The sequence below is a fragment of the Lissotriton vulgaris genome, chromosome 9, assembly GCF_964263255.1.
Source record: "Lissotriton vulgaris chromosome 9, aLisVul1.2, whole genome shotgun sequence".
NCBI classification, from domain to species: Eukaryota; Metazoa; Chordata; class Amphibia; order Caudata; family Salamandridae; genus Lissotriton; species Lissotriton vulgaris.
The window spans coordinates 316,848,867-316,868,004 of record NC_141697.1 but is presented as its reverse complement, the minus strand read 5'-3'; the positions used below and the strand labels follow the sequence as shown (position 1 = coordinate 316,868,004).

Below are 19,138 nucleotides of genomic sequence, written 5' to 3'. Positions count from 1 at the left end.
GGAACAGTTTCAGGGCTTAATGTGACCTGGCAAAAGTCCCGGCTCTTCCCAGTGACTCAGACAGGGCGCCCCCTGGGGGACCTCGAAAGCTTGCGATGGGAACCTAGCTGTCTGCCGTACCTGGGAGTTCACATTTATTATACTTGGACAAATCTCTAGGAGGGCAACATAGGAAGGGTTGTACGTGGCCTGAGGGCATCTATAAACTTCTGGCGGACTTTGCCACTTTCAGTAGCTGACAGAATTGCGCTACTCAATATTATGGTGCCTTCCCATCTGTTGTATTTCTTAAACACACTCCCACTGTGGATTCCCGCTACCTTTTTAAAGACCTCAATTCCCAGATGCAGGCTTTATTCTGGGGCTCTGGTGCAGTATTGTTGTCCTTGCAGCAATGCAGCGTCCGACAGGGACGGGAGGTATGGCTGCTCCTGATTTTGAGTCCTACTATATGGCGGCACAACTACAGTGGTTGGTATGAAACATAGCTCTGGAAGGATGACAAGCAGAACATTTAGAAACGACTAGCCCGCCATTGCACAGACTATTACAGATATTCCTCAGGGTGAGTAGGCCCACTGGCTAGACCCCCTGGTGCGTAAGGTATAGGCTAGATGCTGGAGTCGGGCCTACAAAAAATAGGATTGAGGATCCCGTACTCGCCAGACATCCAATGAGATATGCTACATGCACTCCCGCACGGGGAAAACTGGAGGGCCCTAGGAGCGTGGATGGAAGCTTGGATGACAAAGATGGGTGACCTTGACAGAGACAATGAGCTCCTACTGTTCAAGGAGTTCCACAATGAGTTTGGGTTACCACGGGGGCATTTCCTGTTGCATCGGGCACTCACAATAACAATACGAAAACACTGTAAGATGGGCTTTACAGAACCCTTATCCGAACAGACCTGTTACTACATAGTCTTATCTGCGAGTACCATTAAAGCAGTGGCCTGCCTCTATAGAGCACTTTATGTGGATGGGTTGCATCCACTGGAGGCGTTATGTCTCCAGTGGCAAGAGGACCTGGGTACCCCAATACCAACAAAGGACTGGGACAACATTCTAACAAGGATAGCTAAGGTATCCAGAAAAGCACGTTTTAGGCTGATAAACGAGTATGTCCTCCATAGGGTCTACTTGACCCCTCAGTGCTTAAGCAGATACTTTCAAGTGGAAGGAACAGCTTGCCCCCTCTGCAGTGAAGTACACGCACATGTTCTACATATATTATGGACATATTTGCACCTACGGGAATACTGGGAGGGAGTGAAGCGTATAGAGGGAGAGGTAATTGACAAGGAGATCCCTTGCTACCCAGATCATTGTCTACTAGGGTGCTTCCCCCACACAGCAAAACACAAAGTCACTAGCAAATTCCAGGATTTGGCTTTGGTACTAGCGAATAGTGAAATAACCAGGAACTGGACATCAGTGAGGGGCCCAGCAGTGGCTGGCTGGAAGATGGAACTCCTAAAATGGCCAGAATGTGAGTGAATAATTCTGATGAGGGAAGCTAAGAGAGGGATGAGACACATTGACATAGCCAGGGATACCCTACTACATGAGCTAACACATCTAGATCTGGAGACTTAGGAAGCGGAGGGGGAGGGGGGTGGCATATATAGAGCATGAGCTCGCTCCATGGACACAACGATAATAATTGGACTACCCCTGTAGCTGCTGATCGTTCTAAACCCCATAGACTTATATATTGACCCAATACTATATAACCTTCTACACTGCACTCTAGCTGGGGGATTTATATAGGTCTACACGTTATGTCTACACACTATGTCTACACACTTCAACGTTGCTGTGGAGAGCTTGCAGGTGGGAGGGGGGAAAGTTTGAAGTTATAATTCTATTGTTTGTAGACTTAATGAACAGCTTGGTTGATACTCGCAGTGAACAATCCTACAGTGCTTACGTCAGCAGACTCGCTCTGCACTGTTGAAATGTATTGATTTTATTGTAAATGCTTAATAAAAAAAGTTTTAAGGCCCAGTTTATGCACTATCTGAGAAATAGAGTTGTGAAAAACGGGCAGTAACAATTCTAATGTGTAGGGGTGGATTAATTGAAAAATATATTTTTTACCCTAAGTATCCTGCATCACATTAAATCAAACATGCGTGAAATAACTGGGCCAAATCTAAAAAAACAGGTGCACCACAGGTGTCTCCAAGCTAATTTTAGAAATATAAATTATTTTAGGATCTCACTTCTCTGATGTGATGCACTGTATAATCTGCTAGTTGATGAAATTTTAGTCTTAATACGTGGAAAGAAAAGTAATTTTAATCTGCTGGAAGCTATTCTTTTCTTTGTTTTCACGGTGTATGTTGACATTGTGATCATATACTGTTAAATGTTCCAGAGAAGCTGTTTTAACATTCTGACCACTTTCCCTCGATTGCTTTGCATGGTGTCTATGTTTGCAGCTGACCCTGCTCTTGAACAATGGGTGGATGCAAGTTGTCTTGTGCCAACGAAATATGTGGGTGACATCATCCCGATTGAGGGAGACCAGAACATGATTGAACCATTGCATCCCAAGAAAAGAGTCATGGTGGTTCCAAAGCAAGCACAACAATTCTGCCTTCAGGAGGTAATAATGGACTATGCATAATGATGGGTCTCCAGACAAGGGTGAGTGATTGTGGCAAAGTGGCTGAGGATGTAGATGAACTGAAAGGTCTTGTCTTGTTTCGTTCATTGAATGTCTTGATTACAACCTATATCTTCTGAAACATTTTATCACTTTTGATCCCAGACGTCCCATGTTATTTACTATTTCATATTGCCCTCTGGCTTCAAGATGTTTTTTTTTTTTTTTTTATTTAAAAGATTTTATTGAAAAATAAAAGTTGCATATACATAGGCAGTTGTTTCACAGTACATTTGTTGTCTCTTTCCCTTGGCCTGTTGCTGAAAGAGAGAAGAAAAAGAAAAAAGGAGGGGGGGGAATGTTTGGTTGTGCATATGATGATTTTGAATTTCTTAACTGAGCTGTTTCTAATACTTTGAACAGAAACCGAAGGTGGCTATGCAGAAGAGAGAATCAAATAAAACCATAACATTCCAGACAGAGAAGAGTGATGTCTCAGAGATGGTCACATGTCCCATATGCCAAGAATTTCTCAGAGATCCAGTACTACTTGAGTGTGGCCATAACATCTGTGCAGCATGCATTGGTAACATCTGGAGTGGCAAGGAAAACCTGTCTTGTCCCAAATGTGGTACAATTTTCAAAGAGAAAAAGATTACAAGCAACAGAGCCCTAGCCAATCTGATTCAGAAAATAGTGGTTTCCTGCCCAGAGCAGGGTGATGAGCTTGCAGTTTGCAAAGAGCACAGAGAGAAGATGAAGCTTTTCTGCAAGGAGAATGGGGAGCTAGTCTGTGCCTTCTGCTGCAATGCCCGAAAGGAACAGTCCCGCACCTTTCTGCCAATAGACCAGGCAGTGGACATGTACAGGGTAAGTCTCCACTTAGATAAGATGTCCTGCTTGTGTACAGTGTTAATCATTTATTTGTGTGAAATTATTTTGTTGCTGGTTGCATTGTGCTAGGGACTGATCATTAGAGTGCAGTGCTTGGGTCTGCAGGATGATTTCATTTTCTAATGGCACTGAGGTCAATGGCTGACAAGAAATGCCTCAAATGGTCTCACTATACTTGGGGTGAAGCTCATCTTGTTTTAGGTCTCGCCTGGCGATGTAGCGCCATGCGCAGATTGTGTAAGCAAGACCTATTGTCGCTGCCTACCTTAGCGAAGCAGGACAGGATGGGTGCATGCCCTCTTAAAGACTGAAGAGACATCAGCTGTGCACGTGTATGGCTCGGCTCGCAGCGTTAACACAACACCTGCTTGCACTATACTCGTGCACATCTGATGGCGCCCGGACATGCCATGTGCATGCTCACTGCGTCTCTTTGAGACAGCCTATTTGCACATTCATGGCACGGGTCTGCTAATAGTATGGGCGCCGGCAACTTCAGCGTGGAGTCTGCTACAGCTCAGCGTGGTTCCCGAGGTGGGCGTCATACAGCATGCAACACCTAGGTGCCCAGGAGGCAACCAGGCCGCAATCCGAGTGAGTCTGCAGCACTCATAGACGCAGCATGGAAGTGATAGTCCCTTCATCTCCCGACATCACACCGGACTTTTGAATGAGGACACGCGTGGTGAGTATTCATAAGTGCAAGCTTGGTGTGGATGCACGCTTGAGCGTGTCTACTGAATGTGGTGGCCACCATCTCGTACAATCTGGTTTGTGATGTACTTTATAAACAGATTGTGAAAAATTATGAAGGCCTTACGGTAGAAGTTCTTAGGTTTGAAAAAGCTCAGTGGCGGCTCCTTTATAGGGGCGTTTGGGCGCCGGCCCCCTGCTTTCTCTCCATGCGAGAAGGCAGAAACAAATGTTAGTTATTACGGTATTACCTACCATTTGTGTCTGCCTTCTCGCATGGCGACAAAGCAGAAGTTCCTGGTTGGTGGTGGGAGGTCCTGCTCGAGGGCAGGGGAGAGTGGCTTGGCCACTGTTGTTCATACTGACTGTTTGGGCAGCCTCAGGCCGCCCAAACAGGCAGTAGGAATAACAGTGGCCAAGCCACTCCCCCTGCCCTCGAGCAACACTGCCCACTCTCCCTGTTCTCTATGTATGCTGCAGCATACATAGACAAAATGACCCGTGTGGGGCAGCGGCCTCACCAATCACAATGCTGCCATAGTGCCATGGCAGCTTTGTGATTGGTGGAGGGGAGGGAGGCTGCCTTCCTAATGACGCGTGCTGCCGCCAACGCAGGACGGCGGGAGTCGGAAGTCTCGGGACGGTAAGTTTTACTTTTATCTTTTTTTCCATTAACTGGTAAAGCTGAGTTTTCCTCAGGAAGGCTATTATTGGCATGATTGTTTTTTTTTTAAAACATGGCATTAAAAAGATTTCTTGTTTGAATATATGAAAGCAGCAGTGTACCGCCGCTTGTTCGGTGCTTTATTCACGCTAACAAGGAGCCTTGAAAGGCTGTGATATATAAATAAAATGCGTTGATGTGAACTAGTGCGTAGCATAGGTGAAACTGTTCTAAATGCTACATGGTAAGTAGGTGAACTAAATCCCACTTCGATCGGTGTGTGCCTTTATTCTTAGAGGCGTGGTCTCCGTTGGATTCCTTATGTACTATGATCAATTTGTTTATGCAGAATTCCACGATGCTTGAGATCTTTGTTCCAAATAGAATGAATGTTACCTGCACGGCCCTCCCTTTGTTAGCCAGAATGGCCATCACTCGGACCACACCTCGTGTTCCGGCTGTGCCCCGGTGATTACTGCTGATTCTGAATTATTTACTCCCGTCTACAGGCGGCTTCTCCCTCTTCAAGTTCCTTGGGTATTATCGGCAATCTTTATTCTTTTGCAGCATTTTTACCGAACGCTGGTATAGCATATGATGAGTGTGAACCATTTTGTTGAAGTTCTGACATGTTTTTACTATGTTTAAGAATGCATGTGTATTTCCTGCACCACGGGCATTTGGTGTTCATAGGGTCCGATATATATTATGGCTTATGTGCCAAGAGTAATGCCCATGAGTTTCCTTTTCTGCCAGGACAGTTGCAGTTTTGGCTCGGACCTGAGGATCCGGGTTCGAGTCTCGGTAACGATGCCAAACATCCTGTGATTCTGGGCAAATCAATTAATCTCACCGTGCTTAACAAAAATGAATGTGTGTCCTTATGTAACGTAACTGGTGCTATGTAAAGCGCTCTGATACCCGATTCGGGTCAAGTTCGCGCTATTTAAAACTCTGCAAAAAATAAAAAATAAGATTTGTGCAATTAGCAGGTAAATATATATGCGTTAACTGCTTCCAGGCCATTATCAGGGCTTGTATGCGCCTCCTCTAGATTTTATGCACAGGCCACGTATGTGGTTGCCTTTGCCCTCCTCCATTGGTCTGGTGCAGCATGTACAAAAAGGGCGACGAGAGGCACAAAATCTGTACCAAACTGGTGGCAGCAAAATACATTGAGGCGTCCACATTTCTTCCATCTCACGGGGAAGTTTGAGCTAAAAGTGAATCAACTCTATGTCTAAAGCGCTTAGCGACTTTGAAAATTATCCTGGAGCTATCAGCTAGCCAATTGGTACAAGAGAGTTTTTGACAAGATGAGAGAACTAGCTATGTTATACGATCTTTGCAGAAATTCTGGTGAATATTAAAACTATGGATGGTAAGTGCAAAAGCGTTCCGTATCTTAAAAGTGTTACTATTGTGTTCTGTGTGATTTCCTGTGTATTACGGTTGTGCTCTGTGTAAGGTCCTGTGTGTTACTGTTGTGTTCTGTGTGATATCCTGTGCGTTACTGTTGGGGACTTTGTACGCCCCACTATTTTCAGATCCCACCAGCTGCCACTGCAAAAGCTTTTGATAGGTGCCCATGGTTTATGAATTAAATATTTGTTAGACTATGAAAGTTGCTTCCTTGTGCTGAAAAACCTGGACGGTCTGCAGTGAAATGCCTCAGTTAGCTAAAGTATGTTGTTATAACCTCAGCTTATTTATATGTGTCTGCGTATTGATGTTTAAACAACTGAGAGATGTATATCCTTCGGGACCTGACACAGGTATCTGAGACTGGAGTTCACTTACTCTCAAGAATCCCAAAGGACACTACTAACATATTTTCCAATGAATGAATGGGACTAAAGTTTACAGCATGGTAGCGCTAAGGGGGAAATTCCTTTTGGCGTTATGCTGTACACTAAAATAAGCCTCTCTACAGCTGCACACCTAGCTATTTATCTTACAGCACTCTCCATTCCCTTAATTGTGTGCACTACACTCCAATGTTATTGCTTTCGGTGAGCCAACACCGAGACTCAAAATTCCTTACCCCCCTCTCCAAAGTAGGTAGCTCTAGCTTTTACTACACCATCTCTCTCAGTGCCACTATACCCCAACTGGTACAAGTAACTAAAAACCAACAATGTTAAGCCCCTTTCAGCGCTTCGAACCCGGCTCTGTGTTACATTCGGGTACGCTAATACACAGCAAAGCTGGCTGAATGTATCCTGAGCCATACTACCTATCACATAGTTACTATACGGGATACGGAAAGCCTTTGCCATGCCTGCCAGCACCAGTCCTCATCCGCAAGTTACTGCTTGTCACTGTCCTGAGACCATGTTGCCGCAATGCTGGCACGGTGCGCCTCTTGCAGACATATATAGGAAGAGAAAATCGAGCAATCAATGTTTATTTCAAAAATTATTTTCACGTATTGTCAGGTGGACAGGGGTCGGGATACACCCTCAAGGGGGTACAGTGTGAGTCCCCAGAAGTCCTGGCATGCCAGGCAAGTGCACAACCGCAGGTATTTGTCCCTGGGTTGGGAGGGCAGGTTCAAGATTTGCCTGACCTGGAAGGAAGGACATTTGTAACCAGTGTCCTGACCAATATGTTTCCCAGGGGTACCCCTCCAGTAGGGAAGGTGCAGCGCTCTGGAAGGGGGTACAGAGGGAGGGAGTCCTCACCTCTGACCCCGGTACAACCTGAGGGGTTAAACCCTAGGTTGGGAGACCAGTTGTTGGAGGGAGGTCCTGAACTGGTAGGAAAGTTGTGTTCTTGGTTGTCTTGATGGACAGGGTTGCCCCTGGAAGAAGGGCAGGAGTCTCACCCTGGGGGTGGACTGGGCCACACCGTTGTGTTGACCAGATGGGTACTGTGTACCAGTGTGGGCATATCTGTGAGTGAAGTCCTGGTGCGCCAGGCAAGTGTTCCATCGCAGGGGTTGGTCCCTGGGGGGGGGAAGCCAGGTTCGGGTATTGTCTGACCTGGAGGCTTTGGAGCCTAGGTTTGAGGGCCAGGTTCGGGGTGTCCCTCCTGACCTGGAATACCAGTTGCAGGATAGAACCCCTGAACTGGTGGGTGAATGGTGCAGGACACCTGCCACAGGTGCCCTGACTATTCTAGAAGGGGGTACCGCTCCAGGTTGGAGGGTACAGAGCCCCAAGGAAGAGGAGGACCGGGTGTGGAGAAGCCCACCTCAGCCTCCTGTCCAGCCGCCAGATACAGGTCCGGGACTGGTGGGTCGGTGCCAGAGTGTCAGACCTGACCTGACAAGAGAGGGAGTGGACAAAGGGTGCCAAGCACCTGGGGCTATTGCCCCCCACCCTCTGACGCCACAGGGGTTTGAGGTACCTGAGAGGCTTCAGGCCTGGGTCTCATCCCTGATCACTGGCGATGGTCACTGTGGCTGGCTGTCTATCTGTTGGGACACACCTGTGAGCAAGTTAAGTTTAGGTACCGCACAGATGGTGTCCACAGGTGAGGACAAGGGTTCCACATGGATTGGCATGGTGGACCCTGAGAGTATGGGTAGAGTGATCCAACTAGGTTCAGGTTGGCGTAGAACAGGAATTGAGCCCTGCTGTTTGGGCCAGTTTCCGTGCTCTATCGCCTTAAGCGGGGAATCCCATCTAGGTATCGTTTGGTCTACCCTGGCTTTAGGCTTTAAGGGGGTTGTGTTGGAACTTGCCCTTCTTGCAGGGTTATCCTCAAACTTTTTGCTTCTTCCTCCCTTATTTTTCCTAACCCGTGGCTGTTGGCAATAGGACTCTGCGCACTTTACCACAGCTGACAAGTGCTAAGTGCATATGCTCTCTGTGTAAATTGTTATTGTGATTGACTATACATGATTGGCATATTTGTATCACCAAGAAGTCCCTAGTAAAGTGCACTGGGTGTGCCAGGGCTGGTCATGACAAATGCTACTAGTGGGCCTGCAGCACTGATTGTGCCACCCACATGGCAGCCCCAAAATGGTGTCTCAGGCCTGCCACCGCAGTGCCTGTGTGCAGTCCGTGAACTGCCATGTCCCCCTGGTCAGTGTCCCCACTGACCAGGCCTAACCCTTCCCTTTTTGTGCACATTGGTCAGCCCTATGGAAGGCCCAAGGTACCCCCCTGGGCAGGGTGCAGAGAATGTGAAAGGTAGAGCATGTACTGGTGCAGGTGACATGCTCTGGTAGTGAATTACAGCCATTTTCGTTTTTCAGTATTGTAAGGCTATCTGCCTCCATAGGTTAACATGGGGGATGCTGGCTACAGTGGCTACCATCATTTCTTCCCATAGGAACAAGATAGGACATAAGAGTCTAGTATCCCTGAACGCAGAATTTAATAACACATCTTTTAGGAAAAGTTGTTTTTAAATCCTGTGTTTGAGAAGAGCACTTTTAGAAAGTCGCTTTTCTCTTATCTGACCCTTCTGTGTGCCATGGCCTGTTTGTGTATTGACTGTCTGGTTTGAGAGTGACAGGGGCTGGGGATTCCCCAGGAGGCTGGCTGAGTCAGCCCTAGGCTGAATGACTGCATTTGCCACTTGAGTGGTGGGAGGAGATAGCACCTGGGCCTGAATAGGGCTGTGCCTGCCTTCCACAATGCTGGCTCCACCTCCTGCTGGGCGGCTGACAACCCTGCTCTTCACTCTGAAAGGAAAGGAGAAGCCAGGAAAACAAAGTGCTCAAGAAACACCCAGAACTGGTTCAGACCGGGCTCAGGGCCCACTTGCACAAAGAGAACAAATGCTGTTAGGGGTGTAAGTACAGGACCCCTGACTACAGAAAATTAGATCATCCTGGAATCAAGAAGGAACCTCTGCCAAGGAGAAAGCTGAAACTGAAGAAGGAAGATTGTCCAGCTGTTGCTCTGCTGGATTGCCCTGCTGTTGCTTTGCTGCCAAGGCGAGGGGAAGGACTTTGCTTTGTGCTATGTCCCCTTGCTAGTAGGAATCTCCAAGGGCCTGAGAAGAGCTGGCTCCCTGTTCTGAAGTCCCAGGAACAAAAGGACTTCACCCCCAGCTTCCACTGAGCTCTACTGAGAGAGTTCTGTCCTTCCTGGAGTGCCTGGCCCATGTGGGGTGCCTCTGGAAGTTGCACCTGTGCTGGGAAGCTGGAAACCAAGATTTAAAGACTTTGCTACAGAAAAGTTATTGCATCGCTCGCTGCAGAGCGCATCCCCGACAGTGCGAAGAAATTCCCGGCGCTACGAAGGCCGAGATCGTCGCATCGCCTGTTGCCGCTGCCAGAACCGTCACATCCTTCGCTTGCGGGACGCACCAGACCGGTGCGGGAAGACTAACATCGCTGCGAGTGTCGTCGCAGAGCCTGTCGTCGCTGGATGGGATCTCCGCACTGCTTGCTTGCGGGCGGCATCATGTCCCTGCGAACATCGTCGCAGAGCCATCGTATCGAGGAGCTGCGAGAGAGAGATCGTCGCTGGATCGCGCATCGTTGCCCCGGAGATCCTCGCAGCCCCTACAAGATTGTCGCATCGTGCCTTTGCGAGAACAAATTTCCTACGGAACCTACACACCGGAATCCTTACAAGTGGCCTTCCTCCCCATACAGACCGGATTTGTCGCAACACGCCCGCTGATGCAGCGGGGCTGTTGCATCGCCTCCTCAGGGTCTCAGGAGCAATGCTTCGCTTGTTTTCCACCGCACCAGCTTCTGCTTTTGGAACTTTGTCGCATTTAAAGGTACTGTTGGCTAAAGGTGTCGCATCTGTGAACTTTTCACGCATCTGTGGATTATTTTTATCGCAACCTTAAGAACTCTTTTGAAACCATATTCCTGAACTGTGTATGTTGGATTTTTGTCGTTTTGGTCGTGTGTAGTTTTGATTAAATACCTTTATTTTTCTAAACTGTTGTGGAGTCAGTCTGTGATGTTTTCACTGTGCTACTGTGAGTGTTGTTACACATACTTTACACATTGCCTTCTGATTAGCCTTGACTGCTCATGCCAAGCTACCTAGAGGGTGAGCAGGGGTTATCTCAGAGGGTTTCCTCCTTACCCTGACTAGAAGCAATGGTCCCTATTTGGACAGTGGTACCTACCTATGCCAACTAGAGACCCCCATTTCTAACATTTATCTATGATGTCAATCTTGACATCAAGATACTCCGCTGTGGTCTTGCTGATGTTACTGGTAAGAACAATGTTCTTGTCATTATCATTGAGTACATTGACGAACTGGGTAGCCATCTGTACGCTGACATTCCAGATGACAGAGATCGTCGATGTATCTCCACGAGGTAACAACATGTTCGAAGTATTCTGCACATGCAGGGTTGGCACAGATCTCACGCTGCCAGCTCCCCATGAAGAGATTCGCGAAGCTGGGAGCAAAACACGAACCCATCGCGCTGCCAACCACCTGCCTGTACAGAATGCCATCGAACAGAATGATGTTATTCTTGAGACAGTACTCCATCATACTAAGTGGAGTGGTGTTGCTCACTGGTTAGAGGCGGCAGACCCGAGAGCAGAGGACGGCCCGGGACCAGGGTTCAATTCCCGACGTGGCAGGGTCTTGGACCAGGGTCTGCGGACTCGATAATTCTCATTTCGGTGCCTACTCTAACCAGGGATCACACTCGGCAACTCTGGGCATTAGCTTATTAGCTTGCCTCATCTCCACAATGGCCCCCCACATACGCCGGGGATGCCTGGCTTCACCTTGGAGATACCCAGTAGGGACCATCTCACAGGAAAAGCCAGGACGGGTTCCCCAGCGGTATAAAGTGCAGAGATACTCCTTCGGGAGTCGATTCTAGCGCATTATAAACCCACAATTAAGAAGCATCTTACTATGTTCCCTGAATCTCGAGGGGTGTGCTTCTAGGAACTGACCTCATGCATCTAAGCCCTGTCGATGATCAATTATCGTATACAATGCCTGGACATCAGGATATACTCCTGCTGCCACTCTATTTTTTGAATCTTCGTCAGAAAATCTTTGGTGTCACAAATGTAACTGGGCACGCTGATGACCCAATCACGTAGAAAATTATCCACGTATTTGGAAATATGCTCGGCTACACTATCCCTGGAAGACACAATCGCTCTTCCAGGTGGGTTGACGGGGTCCTTGTGTAATTTGGGGAGCACATAGAGCACCGAAAGAATTGGATAAGCGTTGTTCAAGTACCCAAATTCCTCCCACTCCAATATTCCCTTGTCTTTCCATTGGGTAAACTGTTCCCAAATGGTCATTATACTTTCATTGTAAATATCATGTGTGATAGGAAGATAGTATCTCTGATCTGAAAGTTGTCTGAGGGCCTCTCTGATGTATTGGTCCTTGTTCATAATGACAACATTGCCACCCTTGTCTGCAGGGCGGATGACAATGCTGTCATCATCCATCAAAGACTTGAGTGCCTGTCTCTCACATGCTGTCAGGTTACTGTTATTGGTATGCCACCTGTTTTTTTTGTGACGATATGTGCAAAGCACCTTACTGACACTGTCATTAAGAGTGTCAAGTGAGTCATTGAGGTAAGGGAGGCAGAAAAGTGGATTTACCCTTGAAGCCAGAAACAGCATTACTGTCCATGACAAATTCTGCATTGTCTAAGATCTGTGTATCCCTAATGGGTTCATTGTCACCTGCCAACTGCCTCGTGGGTTGCTCAACTGTGCTGTTATTGCAATCATTACTTTCCTTTTGTAATTCAATTACATTGACAATGGTACCTACATCTGCAATGGTGAGATCGTCCATAGTCCTGGAAATAGGCGGACTCATTTTCTTGTCCCCCCGAAGATTCCTAAGTTTGTGCCACTTCTTAAATTTTAATTTGTGTGTATATTTGAAAAGGTCAATTCTGGCCTCAGTGTAATTAAAAGGTGTAGATGGACAAAAGGAAAGTCCCAAACAAAGGGTCTTTTTTTCAAAGTCACTAACAATTTTACTAGACAGGTTAATAACTGTTTTGTTTACCGTTTCTAGGTCCATTGTTTGCCTCTTGTGGAGCGTGCTCCTCTGTTTCCTCTGCCACCCCTTGCTTTGCCTTTTCTGCCATCTTTGCTTGAGTCTTTTTCCTCTGTTGTTACGTTTCCCCGACCGCGTCCTCGTCCGTGACCGCTCTGACCTCTGGTTGTTGGTGCCGAAGTGTCTTTCATCGTCCGCCTGCTCCGGCGCAGGTGACGATACTCCTCTAAAAAATTCACTGGTTGTGCTGTGCTGTCTATGTTGGATCCTCCTTCCATAGATACATCCGACTCAGTTTTTTGCTGGTAACAGAGGGAGTGGTCTGTGGTGTTTCCTGCTCATTTCCTTCATTACCAGTTGTCTTGTCCCTTGTAATGTAGAGGTGGTCATATTTCCGGCTAAACGTGAGAATTCTCCCACTTTCATAGTCATTGTAATCACGGCCCAATTTTCTTTCTTTGCGTGCCTTTACATCTTCCTCGTGTTTCCTTAACCTTTCTTTCATATCAATGATGAGTTTCTTTGTTGTCTCGTCATCCACTTCCTTTTTCAGTTCATCCATCAGTTCCTTGATTTGTTTTGGGATGAGTTCTCTGTCTATCCAGGCGTACTTCACTAAGATTTCAAGCATACGTCTGGAGCTGAGTGCAGAGTTCTCTGACCCTTCAGTTAACATGGCCGGATTGGGTACATCATAGGTAAGCATAGTGAAGATTCTTATGCCTCTTGGAACCATGTTCTGGTCAATGTAGTTTTGCAGTGAGATAGCTTCCCACCATTTACAGATTTCCCCTTTTTTTCATTTTTTCCAGTTTGTTGATTTTATTGTTAATTGTTTGTGGAAGGACAATCTTGGTGGTAGTCACTCCCTGGGGTTTCTTTTTCCTATTAAACAGTCTGTATAAATTGGTGCAGTCTGTATAAATTGGTGCAGTCATGTGAGGACCTGTGGAAACCCAGAACGGTGTGCTGACAATCTGCCTCTGACGAAGAAACAAGAGAGTTTTGAAATGCATTAGGCAAATGGGATTGAAAGGTCAGAGTTGCATTTCTGCCTTGGAAATAAAGGTTTTAAACTTTACAGCTGGTAGAGTACAATTTCTCAATGCGGGGCAAACCTTTGAAGAAGATTTACATGCAGCAGGTCCGGTCGCAGAGAGCCTGCACCGCCCCCTCAACGACCTGGAGTCCGTCTTACCTGAAATGTTCGGGTTGAGTAGGCGCAGCTGTTATTCAGAATTGAAAGGTAGAAATGAAACACCGAGGCCCACTGGAGGGCAAAAAGCAGCTCATTAATGGATTGTAAAGTACACAAGCCACTAGAGGCTAATAAGAGGGTATTAGACCACGAGTCCCAACGTGCACCGCTATGAAATTGACACACCGGTGGTCTGTATAAATTGGTGCAGTCACGTGTGGACCTGTGGAAACCCAGAACGGTGTGCTGACAATCTGCCTCTGACGAAGAAACAAGAGAGTTTCATAATGCATTAGGCAAACGGGATTGAAAGGTCGGTGTTGCATTTCTGCCTTGGAAATAAAGGTTTTAAACTTTACAGCTGGTGGAGTGCAATTTCTCAATGCAGGGCAAACCTTGGAAGAAAAAAAATATATATACACACTTATATATATATATATATATATATATATATATATATATATATATATATATATATATATATATATATATTATATATATATATATATATATATGTATATGTATATATATATATATATATATATATATATATATATATATATATATATATATATATATATATATATATATATATATATATTCACTGAAAAAACCATAGGTTATAGACCATATATAGTTAGGAATTAGCATTTACAAAACCTTGAAAATTCACTGAAAAACCATAGGTTATAGACCATATATAGTTAGGGATTAGCATTTACAAAACCTTATTTTACTCACACAAAACCATTGAAATTTGCATATATAGTTAGTTGCACTAACTATATATCGCGCACCCGCAATCCACTGCTGATGATGTCACATATTACATCATTCATGACATGGTCAGTGACATCACTGATGACATCACTGATGACAACTCAAATGACATCACTGATGACAACATCCAGTGACTGTATGTTTCTGTAACAAGCTCAATCCCTCCCGGTCCCAGGCGAGAAATAAAGACTGCACACACGGGGATCTTCAACTCCAAACAGCAACTTTACTTGCACAATATATATACATCAAAAAACAACAGCGAGGACCACTGCCGGAGTGGAAAGCTTTTAATCACAGGTAAGGTAGTGCCTAGAATTCTCCATAATCCTTATGCGTTTCGACAGTGGTGCTGCCTTGGTCACAGGAGGAGAAACAAATAATGTCCCACACATGAGTGCGCACCTTTTAAAACTCGAAAAAGTCACATAACTGACATTTAGAAATACAGTTCCCACAATGCCTCGCACTTGTAGTCAAAATTTCAATACTGGAATCACAATGGTTCCTAGTTCACTTTTATTTGCACAGTTCGTTTCAGAAGTGTAGGCAAAGTTTAAAATGGCTTTTGGTTTTCAGTCAGGTGATCGTTGTTACCTTTGCAGATGCTTGGTGTTTCCGGTGACCTGTGACAATACCTTGCTCCGGCACAATCAGAACAGGGAAATTCCCGATTCTGATTCCCTTCCTCGTTCGCTGTAACTTCACGGCATTAGCATTCCCTTGTCTAGGTATGCAGCGTAGAGTGGGTCATGCTCCAGATTACAATTTCCACAAACATTCCTCCGATCACAGGAGCCCCTTACCCTACAGGGCGGCCTCGTAACAATGGGCACGCCGACGCCCATCCATTCACCTCAAAAAACAACAGCGAGGCCCATTGCCGGAGTGGAAAGCATTTAATCACAGGTAAGGTAGCGCTTAAAATTCTGAGTTTTTTTTTATAATTCGTCTCCGGGGGTAAAATTATTAAATTTTATGTAGGGCCCAGAGAAGGCCCCCAGCCTGGGGGGTCGTCACCCCCCCCCTGCCCGCCCCCGGGGCTAAAAAGAAAAAAATGGTGGGGGAGGGGTCGAAGGTCCTCAAAGCTGCGGGGATCCTCACCCCTTGGGGTTTATGTATTGCGAGAGGGGGGACTACGTGGCTCCCCTCCTGGAGCACTGGAGGGCCCCATTACCCACCTGGGATACAAAAAAAATCATGGCTGGGGAGGGGGGCTGTAAGGTCTCTAAAGCCCCGGAGATCACCACTCCCCAGGACTGTATGTTTTGAGGGAGGGCCGGCTTTTGCAGTATCCCGGGGTGCCCATCCCGCCCTCTCATAGCAAGGAAATATGTGTTCTCTTTCAAAATCTAAATCAGATTGCTTTTCCACATGGGACCTGCATGTTTGTAGCTCCTGCTGTGGATAAGTAATGCCGGGTCCCAAACGCATAAAGGTTGTGCACCAAAGGTACTGGAGTTGTGCAGCCTACAGATTATCATTGTGCATCCAGCGTGTGCACACCAGGGGGCCGCGCTGAGTGCTGCGGTGGGTGTGCAACTTTGACTTTATCCGTAAAAAAATAGCCTCTATCAGTACTTTCTAATATTCCCGGGGATTGGATCCTCCGCGTCTTGTAAAAAGTGTTGGGGGGCCACAATGCCCCCATGGTCCCGCCGGCTTCCGGCGTTCTTTGGGAGCCGACATTGCTTTTCTGCAAGGGGAGTTGCTAACTTGCACGTGGAAAAGCAATCTGCTTTGGATTTTGAAAGTGAGAACAGATTTCATTGCTCTGTCTTTCGAAATGCAAACTAAGTTTGCTATGGGAGGGCGGGAGCCGTGAGAGTCCCGCCCTGTCAAAGCAAACAGCAGTGTCCCGGGGGTAGGCATCCCGGGACACTGCAGGAGCCGGCGTGGCTGTCCATAGGGCCCTCGAGGGCACCAGGTGGAGGGCCACGCAGCCTGCCTCCCACAATACACAAATTCCCCGGGGGTTGGTGGTTCCCGGGGCTTGAGGGGCGTCGTTGAGGCCCACACACTTCTAATTTTGTAGGGGGAGGGCCTTGGGCGCGAAAGTGGTTCAAGGGGGTTGTAAATCTGGTACACAGTGTTTTGTTTTACTTTGCTTTCCTTTTTGCCTTGTAGAGGATCCAGGGTTAATATGACAGTTTTTGTGCAGCCAGTACCTTTCAACCCTACCCCCAAATGGATTTCTGCCTGTTACCATAGTAACAGTTCATGGAACACTTACGTGATCACAGAGGTTAGAAGTTCACCACACTATGTTGCTAATGGAAAAAGTTACTGTGCTGGAGTTTTAAAACTTTTCCATAGGAACCGTTAGTCGTAGCTATAGACTCTGGTAAAGATCTGGTAAAGAATTAGCCTCAGAATTATACTTCAAATTATAAATATCTTTTCTATTGGGGACCGTTCCCCCCAAAAAAAGACATATATACTTTTTTTAATTAACCCCTTCCATGCTCATGACGGAACGGTTCCGTCATGAGCGTCGGTTGAGCTGTGCTCATGACGGAACCGTTCCGTCATGAGCCGATAGGCTCATTAGAACCTTCAGCACAGCACGAAAATTCGCGCCGCGCTGAAGGGGTTAACTTTTATTGAAACAACGATAAATAACTTAAAGATAACAATGTAATAAATAACTAGAAACATAACTTTAAAAAAACAATTAAACAACATGTGATATGGACTCCAATAGAAGTAGGGTAGGTAATCTGCAAAACAAAAATGAAAATAAGTGTTCAAAATTAGATCATTGTGACTAATTTGAGGTCACACATTACAAGTTAAGGTAATACTTGGGAATAATTTTTAATTTGCACGTCTGCAGTGTGCCTGATACATTCCACCTCTCTTACAGGCCTGCGTTCAAGAGGTGTCTCTACAGAAGTGCCTACTGCGTCAGATTTACAGTATGGATCAACGGGTCTTTAAAATGATTCAGAGATGAGACAGAATTAGGTGAGAGATCAAGTCATTATGCAGGACAATATTCGTTAGGGCTTATTTACAAGCCTCTTGCGCCACTTTTGTGTTACATTTTCCATGTTAAAAGTAACGCAAAAGTGGCACATGGGGCTTGTAAAAAAGGTATTTTATTTCTAATGCATTTAATCGGAGGCATTGTATATCTAGGCTGCTCTTCTTACCTTGTGCAAACACTGTGACCAATAGAGTTCACAACTTGAACTCAGCTTTGGTTGTACTCGGTAGAGTGCACAGCAGCGTCCTTAACTTTAAAAGAGAAAGAGAAATGATGTGAGAGAGAGTGAAAAAGAGAAAAAGAGAAAGAACGACATTAAAACGAAGGAGAGAGAAAGTTATAGATGGAGCAGTTAATACTAGAGAAAATACTTGTAGCTCACTTTTTGCCTCCGTTTTGTGTCCAAGCAGGTGCTGGTTTATAGAGCACTCTCCAGTTTAGTGATCTGAAAGATAGTATATAGAGTTACTAATAGCATAGTACATACAAATGCACACGTATATTTTTGGTTTGTTTTTTAGTACACCCAGGATACTATATTACAACAAGTTCCACTGTAAGGAGGTGTCTGTGCTGTGTTTTTTTCTAAAGTACCTTGTCCCTTGCATTCCCACTGCATAGCGGTGAGTTCTCAAAATTGGGTATCTACACTGTTGCACCGCATTGACTTGCAGAGTACGGAGGTGAGTATTTTTCTCGGGAAATCAGAGGCAGATTCAAAGAGGGTGCACTACGTGTCGAAGTACCTTTCTCAGAAGTTGTTACGATGGCCACGCATCATTGCAGAATCCTCGTACGTTCAGTTTTAGAGTTGTTGGGGGGAACGCCAATTTGTGAAACACAACCTGTAAGATAAAAAGGAAGTTAAGATTTTGTGTAATTTATTTATCAAAGGAGAGAAGAAGTGAGAGTGGCTGCAAAGAATATTTGCAGCTCAACTCTTTGTCACCAGTGTGTTTTTCACCACGTGCTGGGACATAATGTACCCTGAAGCTCTACATCTAAAAGATAGTAAAAGAAAAATGTTATGATTGGTAATTGTTACTATCTAAATGTGGAGCTGAATAACATCACCCTTTCACACACGTTCCCTCTCATATTTAAAAGAACTATTTGTATAGTTTATATTCCGGACGTTTGAGCGATATTAAAAATGTTACTGCTATTGGAAAAAAAATATATACATGTAATTTGAAACACTATATACGACTGTGTCCGTCTAAATTGCTGCGTCGCTTTTTTGTATCCAGTCTGCTGCACCCCATCGACTCCCTCAGATGCGCACCCCGGCCTCACTGCTCACCTTTTTGTGGACAGGACACCTTCTACATCATGTAGTCCCGATCTGCCACTAAAAAGCCTCACATATGGTGCAG

General features: G+C 45.8%; 1 protein-coding gene across 1 annotated transcript in view; it reads left to right on the top strand.

Moving 5' to 3' along the window:
• Positions 1-19,138, top strand: part of LOC147690048 (zinc-binding protein A33-like) — a 348,579-nt gene that overhangs the window by 177,360 nt on the left and 152,081 nt on the right. The window contains exons 4-5 of the mRNA XM_086936633.1: positions 2,447-2,613; positions 3,037-3,483. Coding sequence (XP_086792759.1) covers positions 2,447-2,613; positions 3,037-3,483 — 614 coding nt within the window. The remainder of the gene's footprint in view (positions 1-2,446; positions 2,614-3,036; positions 3,484-19,138) is intronic.